The sequence below is a fragment of the Myodes glareolus genome, chromosome X, assembly GCF_982192425.1.
Source record: "Myodes glareolus chromosome X, mMyoGla1.1, whole genome shotgun sequence".
NCBI classification, from domain to species: domain Eukaryota; kingdom Metazoa; phylum Chordata; class Mammalia; order Rodentia; family Cricetidae; genus Myodes; species Myodes glareolus.
Genome location: NC_142053.1, coordinates 127,353,346 through 127,369,476, shown reverse-complemented (window position 1 = coordinate 127,369,476; position 16,131 = coordinate 127,353,346). Strand labels below are relative to the sequence as shown.

The following is a 16,131-nucleotide window of genomic DNA, read 5'->3' as shown; positions in this document are numbered from 1 at the left end:
AATCCACTTATGAGTGAATACATACCATATTCCTCTTTTTGGGTCTGGCTTACCTCACTCAGTAAAGCGTTTTCTATGTCCATCCATTTGCATGCAAAATTCAAGATGTCATTATTTTTTACCGCTGAGTAAAACTCTAATGTGTATATGTTCCACACCTTTTTTAACCATTCTTCTATTGAGGGGCACCTAGGCTGTTTCCAGGTTCTGGCTATTACAAATAGTGCTGCTATGAACATAGTTGAACAAATGCTTTTGTAGTATGCTAGGGAATCTCTAGGGTATATTTCCAAGAGTGGAATTGCTGGGTCCTGAGGGAGGTTGACTCCCAGTTTCCTGAGAAACCGCCACACTGATTTCCACAGTGGCTGCACGAGTTTGCATTCCCACCAACAATGGATGAGTGTTCCCCTCACCCCACATCCTCTCCAGCATAGGCTATCATTGGTGTTTTTGACTTTAGCTATTCTGACAGGTGTAAGATGGTATCTCAAAGTGGTTTTGATTTGCATTTCCCTGATCGCTAAGGAGGTTGAGCATGACCTTAAGTGTCTTCTGGCCATTCGAAGTTCATCTGTTGTGAATTCTCTGTTCAGTTCAGTACCCCATTTTTTAATTGGGTTAATTAGAGTTTTAGTGCCTAGTTTCTTGAGTTCTTTGTATATTTTGGAGATCAGACCTTTGTCTGATGAGGGGTTGGTGAAGATCTCCCAGTCAGAAGGCAGCCTTTTTGTCTTACTGACAGTGTCCTTTGCTTTACAGAAGCTTCTCAGTTTCAGTAGATCCCATGTATTCATTGTTTCTCTTATTGTCTGTGCTGCTGGGGTCCTACTTAGGAAGAGGCCTCCTGTGCCTATATCTTGTAGACTACTTCCCACTTTCTCTTCTATCAGGTTCAAAGTGGACGGATTAATGTTAATGTCTTTCATCCATTTGGACCTGAGTTTTGTGCATGGTGATAGGTATGGATCTACTTTCATCCTTCTACAGGTTGACATCCAGTTATGTCATTTGTTAAAGATGCTTTCCTTCTTCCATTGTATACCTTTAGCTCCGTTGTCAAAAATTAGGTACTCATAGGTTTGTGGGTTAATATCCGGGTCTTCTATTCGATTCCAAAGGTCGATTTCTCTGTTCTTATGCCAATACCAAGCTGTTTTCAATACTGTAGCTCTGTAATAGAGTTTGAAGTCAGGGATGGTAATGCCTCCAGAAGTTCCTTTATTGTATAAGATTGTTTTGACTATCCTGGGTTTTTTGTATTTCCATATAAACTTGATTATTGTTTTCTCAAGGTCTGTGAAGAAGTTTGATGGGATTTTGATGGGGATTGCATTGAATCTATAGATTGCTTTTGGTAGAATTTCCATTTTTACTATGTTGATCCTCCCAATCCAAGAACAAGGGAGATCTTTCCATTTTCTGGTATCCTCCTCAATTTCTTTCTTCAAAGACTTAAAGTTCTTGTCAAATAGGTCTTTCACTTCCTTGGTTAGAGTAACCCCAAGATATTTTATGCTATTTGTGGCTATCGTGAAAGGTGATGTTTCTCTGATTTCCCTCTCAGCTTCTTTATCCTTTGTGTATAGGAGGGCCACTGATTTTTTGGAGTTGATCTTGTATCCTGCCACGTTACTAAAGGTGTTTATCAGCTGTAGGAGTTCTTTGGTAGAGTTTTTGGGGTCACTTATGTACACTATCATATCGTCAGCAAATAACGAAAGTTTCACTTCATCCTTTCCAATTCGAATCCCCTTGATCTCCTTATGTTCTCTTATTGCTATTGCTAGAACTTCAAGCACTATATTGAAGAGGTATGGAGAGAGTGGACAGCCTTGTCGTGTTCCTGATTTTAGTGGAAAGGCTTTGAGTTTCTCTCCATTCAATTTGATGTTAGCTGTCGGCTTGCTGTATATTGCTTTTATTATATTTAGGTATGATCCTTGTATCCCCAGTCTCTCCAACACCTTTATCATAAATGGGTGTTGAATTTTGTCAAATGCTTTTTCAGCATTAATGAAATGATCATATGGTTTTTTTCTTTCAGTTTATTTATATGATGGATTACATTGATAGATTTGCGTATGTTGAACCAGCCCTGCATCTCTGGGATGAAGCCTACTTGATCATAATGGATAATTTTTCTAATGTGTTCCTGGATTCAGTTTGCCAGGATTTTATTGAGAATTTTCGCGTCGATGTTCATGAGTGAGATTGGTCTGTAATTCTCTTTCTTGGTTGTGTCTTTATGTGGTTTTGGTATTAAGGTTACTGTAGCTTCATAAAAGGAGTTTGGCAATGACTCTTCTGTTTCTATATTATGGAATACATTAAGGAGTATAGGAATTAGCTCTTCCTGGAAGTTCTGGTAGAATTCTGCATTGAAACCATCTGGTCCTGGGCTTTTTTTGGCAGGGAGATTTCTGATAACTGCTTCTAATTCTTCACGACTAACAGGTCTATTTAGATTGTTCACCTGTTCTTGGTTAAACTTTGGTATATGGTACTTATCTAAAAAAATGTCCATTTCTTTTACATTTTCCAACTTTGTGGCATATAAACTTTCGTAGTAAGATCTAATGATTCTCTGAATTTTCTCTGTGTCTGTGGTTATATCCCCCTTTTCATTTCTGATCCTATTAATTTGCATGTGCTCTCTCTGCCGTTTGATTAGTTTGGATAGGGGTTTGTCAATCTTGTTGATTTTCTCCAAGAACCAGCTTTTTGATTCATTGATTCTTTGGATTGTTTTCTCTGTTTCTATTTTGTTGATTTCAGCCCTCAGTTTGATTATTTCCAGTCTTCTACTCCTCCTGGGTGAATCAGCTTCTTTTTTTTTCTAGAGCTTTCAAGTGTGCAGTTAGGTCTCCAATGTGTGCTTTCTCCAATTTCTTTATTTGGGCACCTATTGCTATGAACTTTCCTCTTAGCACTACTTTCATAGTGTCCCATAGGTTTGAGTATGTTGTGTCTTTGTTTTCAGTAAATTCAAGGAAGACTTTAATTTCTTTCTTAATTTCGTCCTTGACCCAGGGGTGATTTAGTAGTTGACTGTTCAACTTCCATGAGTTTGTTGACTTCCTGGTGGTAGCATTGTTGTTGAATTCTAATTTTAATCCATGGTGATCTGACAAGACACAGGTGGTTACTAATATTTTTTTTTTGTATCTGTGGGAGTTTGCTTTGTTACCGAGTATGTGGTCAATCTTCGAGAAGGTTCCATGAACTGCAGAGAAGAAGGTATATTCTTTTCTATTTGGGTGGAGTGTTCTATAGATGTCTGTTAAGTCCATTTGATTCAATACCTCCAATAAATCTCTTAATTCTCTGTTTGGTTTCTGTCTGATTGACCTGTCCATTGGTGAGAGAGGAGTGTTGAAGTCTCCTACTATTAGTGTGTGTGGTTTGATGACTGCCTTGAGTTCTAGAAGAGTTTCTTTTACATATGTGGGTGCCTTTACATTAGGGGCATAGATATTCAGGATTGAGACTTCTTCCTGATGAGTTGTTCCTGTTATGAGTATGAAATGTCCATCTCCATCTCTTCTGATTGATTTTAGTTTGAAGTCAATTTTGTTAGATATTAGAATGGCCACACCCGCTTGTTTCTTAGGTCCATTTGCTTGGAAAACCTTTTCCCAACCCTTTACTCTGAGTAGGTGTCTGTCTTTGTGGTTGAGGTGTGTTTCTTGTAAACAGCAGAATGTTGGATCCTGTTTTCGTATCCAATCTCTAAGTCTGTGCCTCTTTATAGGTGAATTGAATCCATTGATATTAAGAGATATTAATGACCATTGGTTGTTGACTCCAGTCATTTTTTGGGGGGGTAATAGAGTGTATGTGTTTTCCTTCTTTGAATTGTGCTAGTGAAGGGTCGCTAGATGTCTGAATTATTGTAGTCAGTGTTGGCAATGTTGGATTCCTTGGGATGTAATTTTCCTTCTAGTATTCTCTGTAAGGCTGGATTAGTAGTTACGTATTGTTTAAATTTGTTTTTATCCTGGAATATTTTGTTTTCTCTGTTGATAGTGAACGAAATCTTGGCTGGGTAAAGTTGTCTGGGCTTGCATCCATGGTCCCTTAATTTCTGCAGTACCTCTATCCAGGACCTTCTGGCTTTCATGGTTTCTATAGAGAAGTCTGGTGTAAGTCTGATAGGTTTACCTTTATAGGTTACTTGACCTTTTTCCTTTGCAGCTCTTAATATCCTTTCTTTAATCTGACTGCTTTGTGTTTTGATTATTATATGGCGAGGGGATGTTTTTTTCTGATCCAGTCTATTCGGTGTTCTGTATGCTTCTTGCACCTTCATAGGAATATCTCCCTTTAGGATGGGAAAATTTTCTTCTATAATTTTGTTGAATATATCTTCTGGACCTTTGATCTGCAATTCTTCTCCTTCTACTCCTATTATTCTTAGATTTGGTTTTTTATTATGTCCCATATTTCCTGAATGTTTTGTCATGAGAATTTGTTGGATTTGCTGTTTTCTTTGGTCAGGGCGTTTATTTTCTCTATGGTTTCTTCATAATCTGAGATTCGTTCTTCTATCTCTTGTATTCTATTGGTTAAGCTTTATTCTGTAGTTTCCGTTCATTTACCTAGATTTTCCATATCCAGCCGGCCCTAGGTTTGTGTTTTCTTCACTGCCTCCATTTCAGTTTTCAATTCTTGAACTGATTCCATTACCTGTTTGATTGCTTTTTCTTGGTTTCCCAGGGTATCATCTACGAATTTACTCATTTCTTCAAACTTTTTGTTATATTTGTCTTCCATTTCTTTACTCATTTCTTCCATCTTTTTGGTAAATTTCTCTTCTATTTCTTTAAGAGAGTTATTCATAACCTGTTTAAGAGACTCTATTGCTTTCATAATGACACTGTTTTCCACTTCTTCCGGAATAGGGCGTTCAAGTCCTTCTGTCATAAGGTCGCTGGGATCTGGTGTTTTCATGTTGTTTTTCAGATTGTTGGAGCAATTCTTACCTTGGCGCCTGCCCATCTCTTCCTTCAGATGCTCTCCAATGGCTCTTCCCTCTGCTGGGTCTTCTTCTACTGGATTAGTGCCCCTTGCTATCCAGGAATCACTTTGCCTGCAGCCTTAGCTTGCTGCAGGCAGGCTATTAGAACAAAGGGACTCCCGTCCCTTTTTTACTCACTGCCTGCCCCGGCCCGCGGTGCCCACCCCGGCTGAGATGGAGGAATTTAAGCCCCGAAAAAGGGAGAGAGGAGGGGAGGGTTTCGAGGCCGAAAGCTGGGATGGCGTAGCAGGAGAGAGGGATTAGCTGGGGGAAGGTGTCCCTTTGGAGTAGCCAGGGAGATAAGGATGGCGGGAATATTGTGTGTACCTAAGCGGACTAGTATGGCGTTCAACACACTTACCCCTCCACAGGATCAGAGCCCCTCGCTGGTCAGAAGACTCCCTGCCTGCGGTCTTAGCTTGCTGCAGGCCGGCTATCAGAACAAAGGGACTCCCGTCCCTTTGCACTCACCGCCTGCCCTGGCCCGCGGTGCCCACCCCGGCTGAGATGGAGGAATTTAAGCCCCGAAAAAGGGAGAGAGGAGGGGAGGGTTTCGAGGCCGAAAGCTTGGATGGCGTAGCAGGAGAGAGGGATTAGCTGGGGGAAGCTGCCCCTTTGGAGTAGCCAGGGAGATAAGGATGGCGGGAATATTGTGTGTACCTAAGCGAACTAGTATGGCGGTCAACACACAGGATCAGAGCCCCTCGCTGGTCAGAAGACTCCCTGCCTGCGGTCTTAGCTTGCTGCAGGCTGGCTATCAGAACCGGGTTCACTTTCTTATTTAGCTTCTCTAGGATAACGAATTATAGGCTCAATGTCCTTTATTTATGGCTAGAATCCACTAATGCGTGAGTACATTCCATATTCATCTTTTGGGGTCTGGGTTATCTCACTCAGTAAAGTGTTTTCTATTTCCATCCATTTGCATGCAAAATTCAAGATGTCATTGTTTTTTACTGCTGAGTAAAACTCTAAAGTGTATATGTTCCACACCTTCCTTATCCATTCTTCTATTGAGGGGAACCTAGGTTGTTTCCAGGTTCTAGCTATTACAAATAGTGCTGCTATGAACATAGTTGAACAAACGTTTTTGTCCTAGACCTAGCACCATGCTTGGCAGATACATTTCTGTATTTCTTCCCACGTCAGAGAGTTTGCATCAGTGCCCTTAACTTTGTTTCCCTTCCTGCAAATTGAAATGTTTTCCCTCCCAGGTGAGAGAAGGTAAATTGGTTTGGCCTGAGTTCCAGGAGAGAAGGGGTAGATTGATCGGGATTGGCTGCCAGGTGCAGTAAGTTACCACTGGTGCTTTCAAGATACAGTTCCTGTTGCCTTTCCCTTGGAATAGTAAGGCTTTTCCTACAGGAAAATGGAGCAAATTTTCTGGGCAGAATTTGAGCAATGGTTATTGTTCTTTTCACCTTCCCAAGACAAAATTATCAATACTTTTCCCAGGATTTTTCTTAATCTTCTCTACCAGCAGCTGGAGGAAAATTGAAAAATATGGAAAGCTATCTGTCTGCAGTCCTTGTGAACATCACATTGGCCCACAGCCAGTGTTAGCAATTCAGTAGTCATTTTTATCTGTACCTTTTTATGAGTTTGTATGTTGTTCAGCACTGTCTTGTATGAACTACAAAATGCCAGAGTTCTATTGCCCTCTGCAGATGCCTGTTCTTACAAGTTTAAATTGGCTGTCTGCACTGCAACCTCAATTTTCTGATGATTCTAAGAAAAGATGGGATGCACATTTAACCCCCTCTCTTTCTCTCATAATGTTGGAAGTAGTGTGGTTTCCAACTCTACATCTCTAAGCTAATGGCAGAAGATCCTCTAAGTGTAGGGATAAGCTTTTGAAGATCTGTCTATCTTCCAGCATCCGTACCACAGTTCACCAATTCCCCTACAATGATGATCATGGTGGGTTTACCAGCTCGAGGCAAGACCTACATCTCAACGAAGCTCACACGATATCTCAACTGGATAGGAACACCAACTAAAGGTATGTCTCAAAATAATTTACTATACATCCCCACCACAGGCCACTAAATGAAAACTGAGGAAAAAAGAAGGCCAAACCATTCAGTACAGAAAATGCTGCACACCGCTGTTTCCAGGATTAGACCCTCTTCTACTACTGCTATTACCACTGTCACAGTGGTCTTACATAGGGCTGGAGAGATGGCTCGGCAGTTAAGACCACTGACTGCTCTTCCAGAGGTCCTGAGTTCAATTCCCAGCAACCACATGGTGGCTCACAACCACCTATAATGAGATCTGGTGCCCTCGTCTGGCCTACAGGCAGGATACTTTATAAATAAATAAATAAATCTTTAAAAAAAATAAAAACAATGGTCTTACATATTATATCATTTCATGAGACTGTGTTCTGTGCCTAATGGCATGCTGGGTTTTAGGCATAAAACAACTAGTATTAAGCCTAAATCGGCTCTTAAGAAGGCACACAATCTCAAACCAGTCCTCTGAATACTGCAAGGACTTTTTATCACAACTACATTGACCCATCAGTAATGCTATTTTTTATGTTCATTAGTGTTTTGCATGGTTGTTGGGTCCCCTGGAGCTGGAGTTAGAGTTGCGAGCTTCTATGTCAGTGCTAGGAATTAAACCTGGGTCCTCTGGAAGAACAGTCAGTGGTCTTCACCATTGAGCTATCTCTCGAGGCCCCAATAACACTATTTTTATCATTTTAATTTTTTACTATTTCATAGTCAAAAAATAAATCCAAAGAGGTGAAATACGCTCTTTTTTCATACCTCTGGACACAGAAACCAGGGTATGATTAATTTCAATCTGACATTCTCTGCTAGGTCTAATGCATGGCTATATTGAAGGGAAGAGAAAGGGACCCTGTACTCTCTCTCTCTTTTCATCCATTATTTCTCTCTAATCCTTTGTCTTGTTTAACCCAACATTGCATCTACTCTGTTCTGTCCAATCCCCCTTCCCTCATTCCCATCAAATCTTCTAATTCTTCTCTCTTTTGCGTGTAAGGGATTGTAAGTGGAAGTTTCTGTCTCTCCCAGTCCCACAGCCATTCAGTCCTAAAGAAGCACACTAAACTGTTTGGTCTATTAGCTCAGGCTTACTGTTAACTAGTTCTTACAACTTAAATTAACCCATAATTCTTATCTGTGTTTAGCCACATGTCTCAGTACCTTTCTCAGTGCAGCATTCTCATGTTGCTTCCTCTGTGTCTGACTGGTGACTTACTCTCTGCTTTCCTCTTCCCATAATTCTCCTTGTTTGGTTACCTTGCCTATACTTCCTGCCTGGCTACTGGCCTATCAGCATTTTATTAAACCAATATGAGTAACAAATCTTTACGGTGTACAAGAGCATTGTCCCACAGCAAGGGATTGAACCCAGAGCTTTGTTTATAATAAACAAAGCATATATTCTGCTACCAAGTTACACCTGGTGCCAAATCTTCTCTTCCCCACCCAACCACATTTATCCTTCCTTGCACTTCATCCACTTTCTCTAATTAATTCACTAAAGTTTCCCAAGTGCCAAAGCCCATGCCAAGCATTAGGAAAGAAATAAAAATGAATGAGACTCAAGGCCTCTCCTGGAAGAATTCTAACTCTAAATGTTGTACATCACAAGACCTAGGGTGGACTAGGACTCAGACAGTATTCTGAGGGTGCTCACAGAGGAAATTTTTGACTGCCAGGTGTCAAAACCCTCATGGATAAGAATATGTCTGAGATGGGTCCTGTGGGAGGAAGGGAACATTTGGCAAGGCAAAGAAGGCAGGAAAGAGCCCCTCTCTACAGAACTGCAAGCCTGAGGAGCTTCCACTAGATTAAGAAGCACATGGCATAGTAGCAGATGTGTCTTGATCCCACTTTTATTCTGTTTATTCAACTTTATACCTGTAGTCTCTAAGGGTTTCCTTGATCTAAAGTTTTGAACCCAAGCCCCTTTATTTCAAGATCCATCCACAGCTGACTTATTCTAGCTTTTCAAGCCCCAGCACTAGTGGTTTACCCCTTTTCCCAAAACATACTTTGCTTTCTGCAGATGTTATACCTTTGTTCAAGGAGTGTCTACGTACTTGTAGTCTACCTACAGTGCCCTTGCTCCCCACCCTCACCCTCATACTCACTAGTAAAAGATACCTACCCTAAAAGGACTTGTTCAAATTTTTCTTTTTCTAAGATACTCTAAGCTAACCCAAAATGTAACTTTTTCCTTCCCTCACTCTTATGCTTAGTTCAATATTGTCTCTGTTGGAGCACTTAAAGGATTCTGTAGGAGCTCCATTGTCACCTGATTTGGTTGCTGTCTGATTTTGTAGTTTATGAACTTCTTGAGAGCTCCATCACAAAATCTAGATGTGTATGTTTGTGCATGTATCCCAGAACTCATATCTCACTTTATAGAGTCAGTATCTGACTTAGTCACTGTTCTATTGCTGTGAAGAGACACAATGCCCATGACAAATTTTATAAGAGAAATCATTTAATTGGGGACTTGCTTATAATTTCAGAGGCTTAGTTCATTATCATCATGGCAGGAAGCATGTCAGCATACAGGCAGACATGGCAATGGAGAAGTAGCTGAGAGTTCTACATTTTGATCCACAGGCACAGAGATAGAGAGAGACACTGGGCCTGGCTTAGGTTTTGAACCCTCAAAGCCCACCTCAGTAACACACTTCTTCCAACAAGGCCATACTTACTCCAACAAAACCCAGTTCCTAATCCTTCTCAAGTAGTGCCTAATGCCACTCCCTGATGACTAAACATCCAGATATATGAGCTTATGTGGCCTATTCTTATTCATATCACCACATTCCATTCCCAGGTCCCCATAGCCTTGTAGACATATAATAATACAAAAATGCATTCAGTCCAACTTCAAAAGTCCCCATAGTGTGTCACAATCTCAACATTGTTTAAAAGTCCAAAATTCAAAGACTTCTGAGACTCATGGCAATCTCTTAACATTAATTCCATTGTCAAATAAAAAAAAGCAGATCATATAATTCCAACATACAATGGCACAGAATATACTTTACCATTCCAAAAGAGAGAAAAGGGAGCATAACGAGGAAATACTGGACCAAAGTAAGACTAAAATCCAGCAGAGCAAACTCCAAATTCTATATCGACATGTCTAATGTCCAAGTGTTCTTCAGATCTCCAGCTCCTGTTGACTAACACCCTTCTCTCTGTTGTCCTGCTTCCACACTTTGTCTGCAGTTCTCCTTGGCAGATATCTTACAACTCTGGCATCAACAACATCTTGGGGTCTGCAGTACAACCCAGACTTAACCTTTACGGTTTTACACAGTGGCCTCTCAGGGCTTCCATGCAGGGACTCTAATGCTACACTCCTAGCCTCAGCTACTTTCTTTAGCCACAGAGGGAAGTTCCATAACCCCTTTCTTGTATCCTGGACTCCAAAGCCAGAACCACATGGCCAAAGCTGTCAAGTCTTTCTGCTTGCTGGGACCAGAAGATGAGCCCCTCATTCAAATACATTTTTATTAGCTTTCTTCACTACTTAAGCTTTTTGCTAATTCCTCTTCACAAGTTGGAATCTTATCTTGGTGGGGCATTTCCCTGAAGTCACCACTCCCTTCATTCCATTTACTATCAGGCTTTTCTTTGAACTTTTAATCTCCTTGAGCACAAGACTTAGCTCTCCATTATACTCCCTGGTACCCCTTTTCTCCTCAAACTACATTTTGTGATTTTCCTTGCTCAGCTTGCTCCTTTTCGTTATAGATCTATATAAGACTGATTACTAATAACTACATGACACAGTCAGTACTAGTCTGCCTTGAAATCTCTGCTGGTGCCTTTAACCTGAAATTCTTCAGTTTAGCTTGAGGCAGATTTTTAGTACAAGGCAAAAAGCAGCCACATTTCTTTGCCAAAATATCACTAGAATGGTTTCTAGGTCACTTGTTAATTCTCTTCCCCTCTGATACTTGAGCTGGGCCCCCACAGTTTAAATGTTCCTACTAGGATGGTCTTTTAGGTCTTTCTTAAAACATCATAACCACTTTTCTAATTTAAAGTCCCAAAGTCTTCCATATTCCTCCAGCAAACAGCATGGTCAGGTTCGTCACAGCAATGCCAGGCTCCCTGATACCAACTTCTGTCTTTGGCACTGTTCTATTGCCTTATAAAGGAAAACATTTAATTGGGGCTGGCTTACAGTTTCAGAGGTTTAGTCCATTATCATCATGTAAGGGAGCATGGTAGCATGCAGGCAGACATGACCTGAAAAAGTAGCTGAGAGTTCTACATTTGGATTCACAGGCAGGTGAAAGAGAGAGTGACTATAGGTTTGGCATAGGCTTCTGAAACCTCAAAGCCTACCCCCAGTGACACACTTCCTCCTACAATGCCATACCTCTTTATCTGTCTCAAATAGTGCCACTCCCTGATGACTAAGCAATCAAATATAGCAATCAAATTTATGAGCTTACAGGAGCCACTTTTATTCAGTCTACCACTATATCCTAAAGTTATTTCTTAGATGAATGAATTAATGAAATATGATTTCTTTGACTGTTTATCTCTTTCTCCAATCTTTTCTGTTTTTTCTCTCATTACAAGTCGGAAAGTGCTTTTTAGAGATTTACATTTAGATTTTTCCCTTATGATATAAAATGGTAAAATAACCTTAGTAGCTAGGAGTCAGGAGACCCAGTCTGTATATGTTATCAATTCACTCTTGTTTTGACCCTGGATAACTGATTTTATCCTCTATATCTTATTTTTTTATTTTCTCTATTGAATAGGACATTTAAAGGATTGGGATTTATGATAAAATAAAGTAGTTTAAAATCAAACAGACTTGTATTTGAATTCTAGATTGCCAGTTATTAACTTGGAAGCTATTTTGTACCTCTGAGCTTTACTTTCCTCATTTGTAAAGGTGAAATAGTTAACTCTACTTTGCAGGAATAATATGAGGGAGAAAATGAGTTGGTACCCATAATTTGAAGCTTTATATGTATACTTTACTTTTATATGTACAATTTCCTATAAATTATGCCTTCTACTTCTGAGGTTCCTTTTAGCAAGAACATAAATCTGGCCACTACAATATTCTCACCCTTTTCACTATGGTTTCCTGTTTTCAGTGTTTAATTTAGGCCAGTATCGACGAGAGGCAGTGAGCTACAGGAACTATGAATTCTTTCTCCCAGACAACATGGAGGCTCAACTTATCAGGAAGTAAGTACCCAACATTTAAGAACCTGTGATGCCCTTTGACTAAGAGGGACCTTTCTTCATATCCTACTAGGGGAGTAGGATAGAGTAGCCCGCTCTTCTATGTATATTCAGACTTTTGACATTTCAACATAGTGTAGTCATCTACAATGTTCATGCTTGGGAATTACTCAGTCATGTTATGAATAGGGAAAATGCAAAAACTCTCAGTGTTTTAGGTAAGTTTACAATTTGTGTTTGGCCACATTTCATAGTTATCCTAGGCCCTGGGTTGAACACCGCCTTGTCCAGCCTTTTTGTCAACTTACTTGAAGTCTGCTCTAATCATAACCATTCCCTATCAAAAAGCATTTACAGTTTTCTATTTCTGGTACGAGAACATAGAAATGTATTACTCCAACATTGAGATTGAGTGTTTCAGGAGCTCAGCCCTCCTCAGTCTCTGCAATGTCATCATTTCAACTATAAACTCTTTTTCTATGTGGCTGTAAGTACTTCTAGGTGCAACCTGGCTCTCAGCTTTTTATCTGTGTTCTCATTATAGAACCCCGTAACCAGTAACTATTAAAGAGATGGTATTTTGCTGAAAGCCTAAGTACATTATCCCTTTCATACCCATGTTTACTATGTTGCCTAGGCCAGAAAGTCATTTTAACTCAAAGACCACATCCCTTGTCCTTACCCGTGTCCATCAACCAATTCAGCTTGAGCTCCATTAGTACACAGTTAGAGTCCTAAAACTAGGATGCTTTTATTGCTCAGCTTTTCTTGTACATGTCATCTTTTACATGCCCTTAAGCTGTACACACAGAGCCAGTTTGAACTGTAACCTCTCTATACTTAACATGATGCCTAGAACAAAGGATGCTGTGTAGATGTTCAACAGATGAATAATTTACTGTAAAGCATATGAGAGATGGTTCATAAGAGAACAGTGGTAAGAGGAACTCATCCTGGGAATAGGGATTGTCTGCTTCTTTCTGTTTTTCAGGCAGTGTGCTCTGGCAGCCCTAAAGGACGTCCATAAATATCTTAGCTGTGAGGAAGGTCACGTTGCGGTAAATAATATTCCATTTCCCCCCTCAGGCTATCTGTCATTATGGAAAATAGATAATATGTACTAAGCATTTATTTATGCCATACATTATTCTAAGTACTTTGTTTATATTAATAATTTAATTCACATTGTCCCATGAGATAGTCATCATTATTATGCTCTATTTTAGATTCTGAAAGATTAACTTATTTTCCAGGGTGGTGCAGTATTTGCAGAATCCATACTCTTAAGCACCATGCTTCATTGATTTGTCCTCAAGATTTAGCAGTATAAATATTTAAGACTGAAGTACAAACATTACTTTCTTTTCTTTGTTCAAAATGTTATAAACTTATTAAAAGTCCTTGCAAACAATTACAAACATACCATACAAAAATAACAAGACCCCAAGTCTATACAACTTCATGAACTTCATACACTGTGGAACATAAGCTGTGAAGCATGTCTTTTGTTGTGTTTTCTTTTTTTAGAGAGTGATTTGCAATTTTATGTCTTAATTCCTTGGGTTAGAGATTCTCAAATATGTGAATGCTAAGGATAGAGAATGTTTCCTGTTTCTGAACTTTTCTAAGACTTTTGGAAGGACAGGCCTCATCTGGAGTAGCAGCTCTATTATTGTTCTATCAGCAATTCATGGCTGTTATCAGAGCAAGTCTTTCTTCTAGGCCTGTTACTTGACCTATAACATGATCCTAAGAAAAATTTCCAAGCTTTCTCATGCTTTATTACATTCATAGGGTGGAGGATATTTCTGAGCAGACAGTAAGGGCTCTGTGAATGCTTTTGAAAGTAACACAGGCCAATTCCAACCCCTTCTTTTTCTTGAAAACTTTCTCTAAGTTCTTTCCCCTTCTGGAAGCCCTCCACTTGGAGCAACAGTGAATGAAGAATGGTATTATATCAATACTAGATTAAGAGTAAGACAATCTTATTAAATGTCTCTAGGTTTTTGATGCCACCAACACTACCAGAGAACGACGATCATTGATTCTGCAGTTTGCTAAAGAACATGGTTACAAGGTAGAGTGACACAGCCATGCTTACTCAGAGCAAATTACAAAGAAGTACAAAGTAGGGCACTTAGAGCAGCCAGTTTGAACACCATAGTCTCAACATCTAACTTTCCAGGGTAAATTGAGAAACGGCAGAGAAGAACAAAACAGACATGCCTGGTTAGGCAATGGAAAGCTGGTTACCAACAGGCTGATACTGGGGATAGTGAGGTGGCAATGATGAAGGAGTCTTGAGAAACATGTAAGATCCAAAACCCAGCAGAAATCTGGGGCAGTTCAATTAGAGACAGGCTGCCTCATAGGAGTCAGAATCCTGAAAGCACCATTGTGTGAAAGCATTGTTTTTAGAAATGTCCCTAGGGATGATTCAGGGATATCAAGAATGGGTGTGCTTGTGTGGCTCCCCAAAAGTATAATCCTCTGCTAGAAAGCTCTTTTTCTCTTCTAGGTCTTTTTTATTGAGTCTATTTGTAATGACCCTGACGTCATTGCAGAAAACATCAAGGTAAGGAGCACCGCTCTACCTTATTCTTTTAAAAGTAAGTCTTAATTTAATTTACATCCTAAATCCACATGTATGTATATGCATATATGCACACATACATTGTGTGTGTGTGTGTGTGTGTGTGTGTGTGTGTGTGTGTGTGTGTGTGTATGAAATGTGTAAAATGTGAAATGCACATGCCATGGTGTGTATGTGGAGATCAGAAGATAATTTCAGGTGTTAGTCCTCACCTTACACCTTGTTTGAGATAGGGTCTCTTCTTGTTCTTTGTTGCATATTCCAAGATAGCCTGCCCTCAAGCTTTTAAGGTATCCCCCTGTCTCCACTTCTCATTTCACAATAGGAACTCTGTGATTACAAATGCATACCACCACATCAGCTTTACGTGAGTTTGGGGGATCCAGACTTAGGTTCTCATACTTGTGTGGCAAGCTCATTACCACTAAGTCATCTCCCCAACCCTCAGTCTTCCTTATTCTGTCTTAGGCTTGGATCATTTCTAAAAGACAACTATAAACTTAAAGCCTTCCTCTCTGAGGTGCTCCTCCTACTTTGTATAAGAAGCACTCCCTTGCTTACCCACAGTGTTCCTATAAAGTTAGATGAAAACAGCATATATAGAGCCCTTAGAATTCATTGAACACTAAGCTTGACTCTCCTTTTTTTCACAACAAACCTGCATGTTTGTTTAGAAGAGAGACTGAGGCTCAAAGGGTTAAATTGGCAAAGACTGGTACAGATCTGGTACAGATGGAAGTAGGAATGCAACCTGGCTTGACTGTCTTTCTCAAAAGTCCATATTCTGTACTGTGTCCCACATTTCACATCATAATTATTGCTTTTAGCCTATTAACTGTATGGTCTAGAATTAGACTCAAACCTTTGTTGTTCTCTGTCCCTTAAATTACTGGTGCTTAGGAGCATAAGAGACCTTAAAGACCATCTCTTTCAACCTTTCACCAACCACTTAAAATCTCAGCTAAGTATTTGCCTATATTTCTGTCCATACCTATAGTAACAAATAGTCATTGTCTTTTTTAAAAAAATGTAGCCTAATGAAAGTGAAATTTGTCTCCCTATAACTTCTACCCATTACTCTTATTTTTATCTCTTGGGATATATAGCATGTTCAAATCTTTTTCCTCTTCATCCACCCAATTATCCATCCACTTATTGATTCAGGAAAAACTGTACACCTGAATAGCTAATGTGGGCATTAAAGATATAGAAACAATGAAAGCCCTTTTCTTGAACTCACAGTCTAGTTAGGGACAGTGACATATATATATATATATATATATATATATATATATATA

General features: G+C 39.6%; 1 protein-coding gene across 6 annotated transcripts in view; it reads left to right on the top strand.

Annotated features, from left to right (window-relative positions):
• Window positions 1–16,131, top strand: part of Pfkfb1 (6-phosphofructo-2-kinase/fructose-2,6-biphosphatase 1) — a 67,831-nt gene that overhangs the window by 25,871 nt on the left and 25,829 nt on the right. For all 6 annotated transcript variants that reach the window (XR_015000474.2, XR_015000473.2, XM_048441591.3 and 3 more), the window contains exons 2-6: window positions 6,897–7,022; window positions 12,150–12,243; window positions 13,232–13,298; window positions 14,243–14,317; window positions 14,759–14,815. Coding sequence is in view for 4 of the 6 variants with exons in the window: in XM_048441591.3 (XP_048297548.1) it covers window positions 6,897–7,022; window positions 12,150–12,243; window positions 13,232–13,298; window positions 14,243–14,317; window positions 14,759–14,815 (419 nt within the window). In the remaining 2 variants the exon portion in view is untranslated. The remainder of the gene's footprint in view (window positions 1–6,896; window positions 7,023–12,149; window positions 12,244–13,231; window positions 13,299–14,242; window positions 14,318–14,758; window positions 14,816–16,131) is intronic.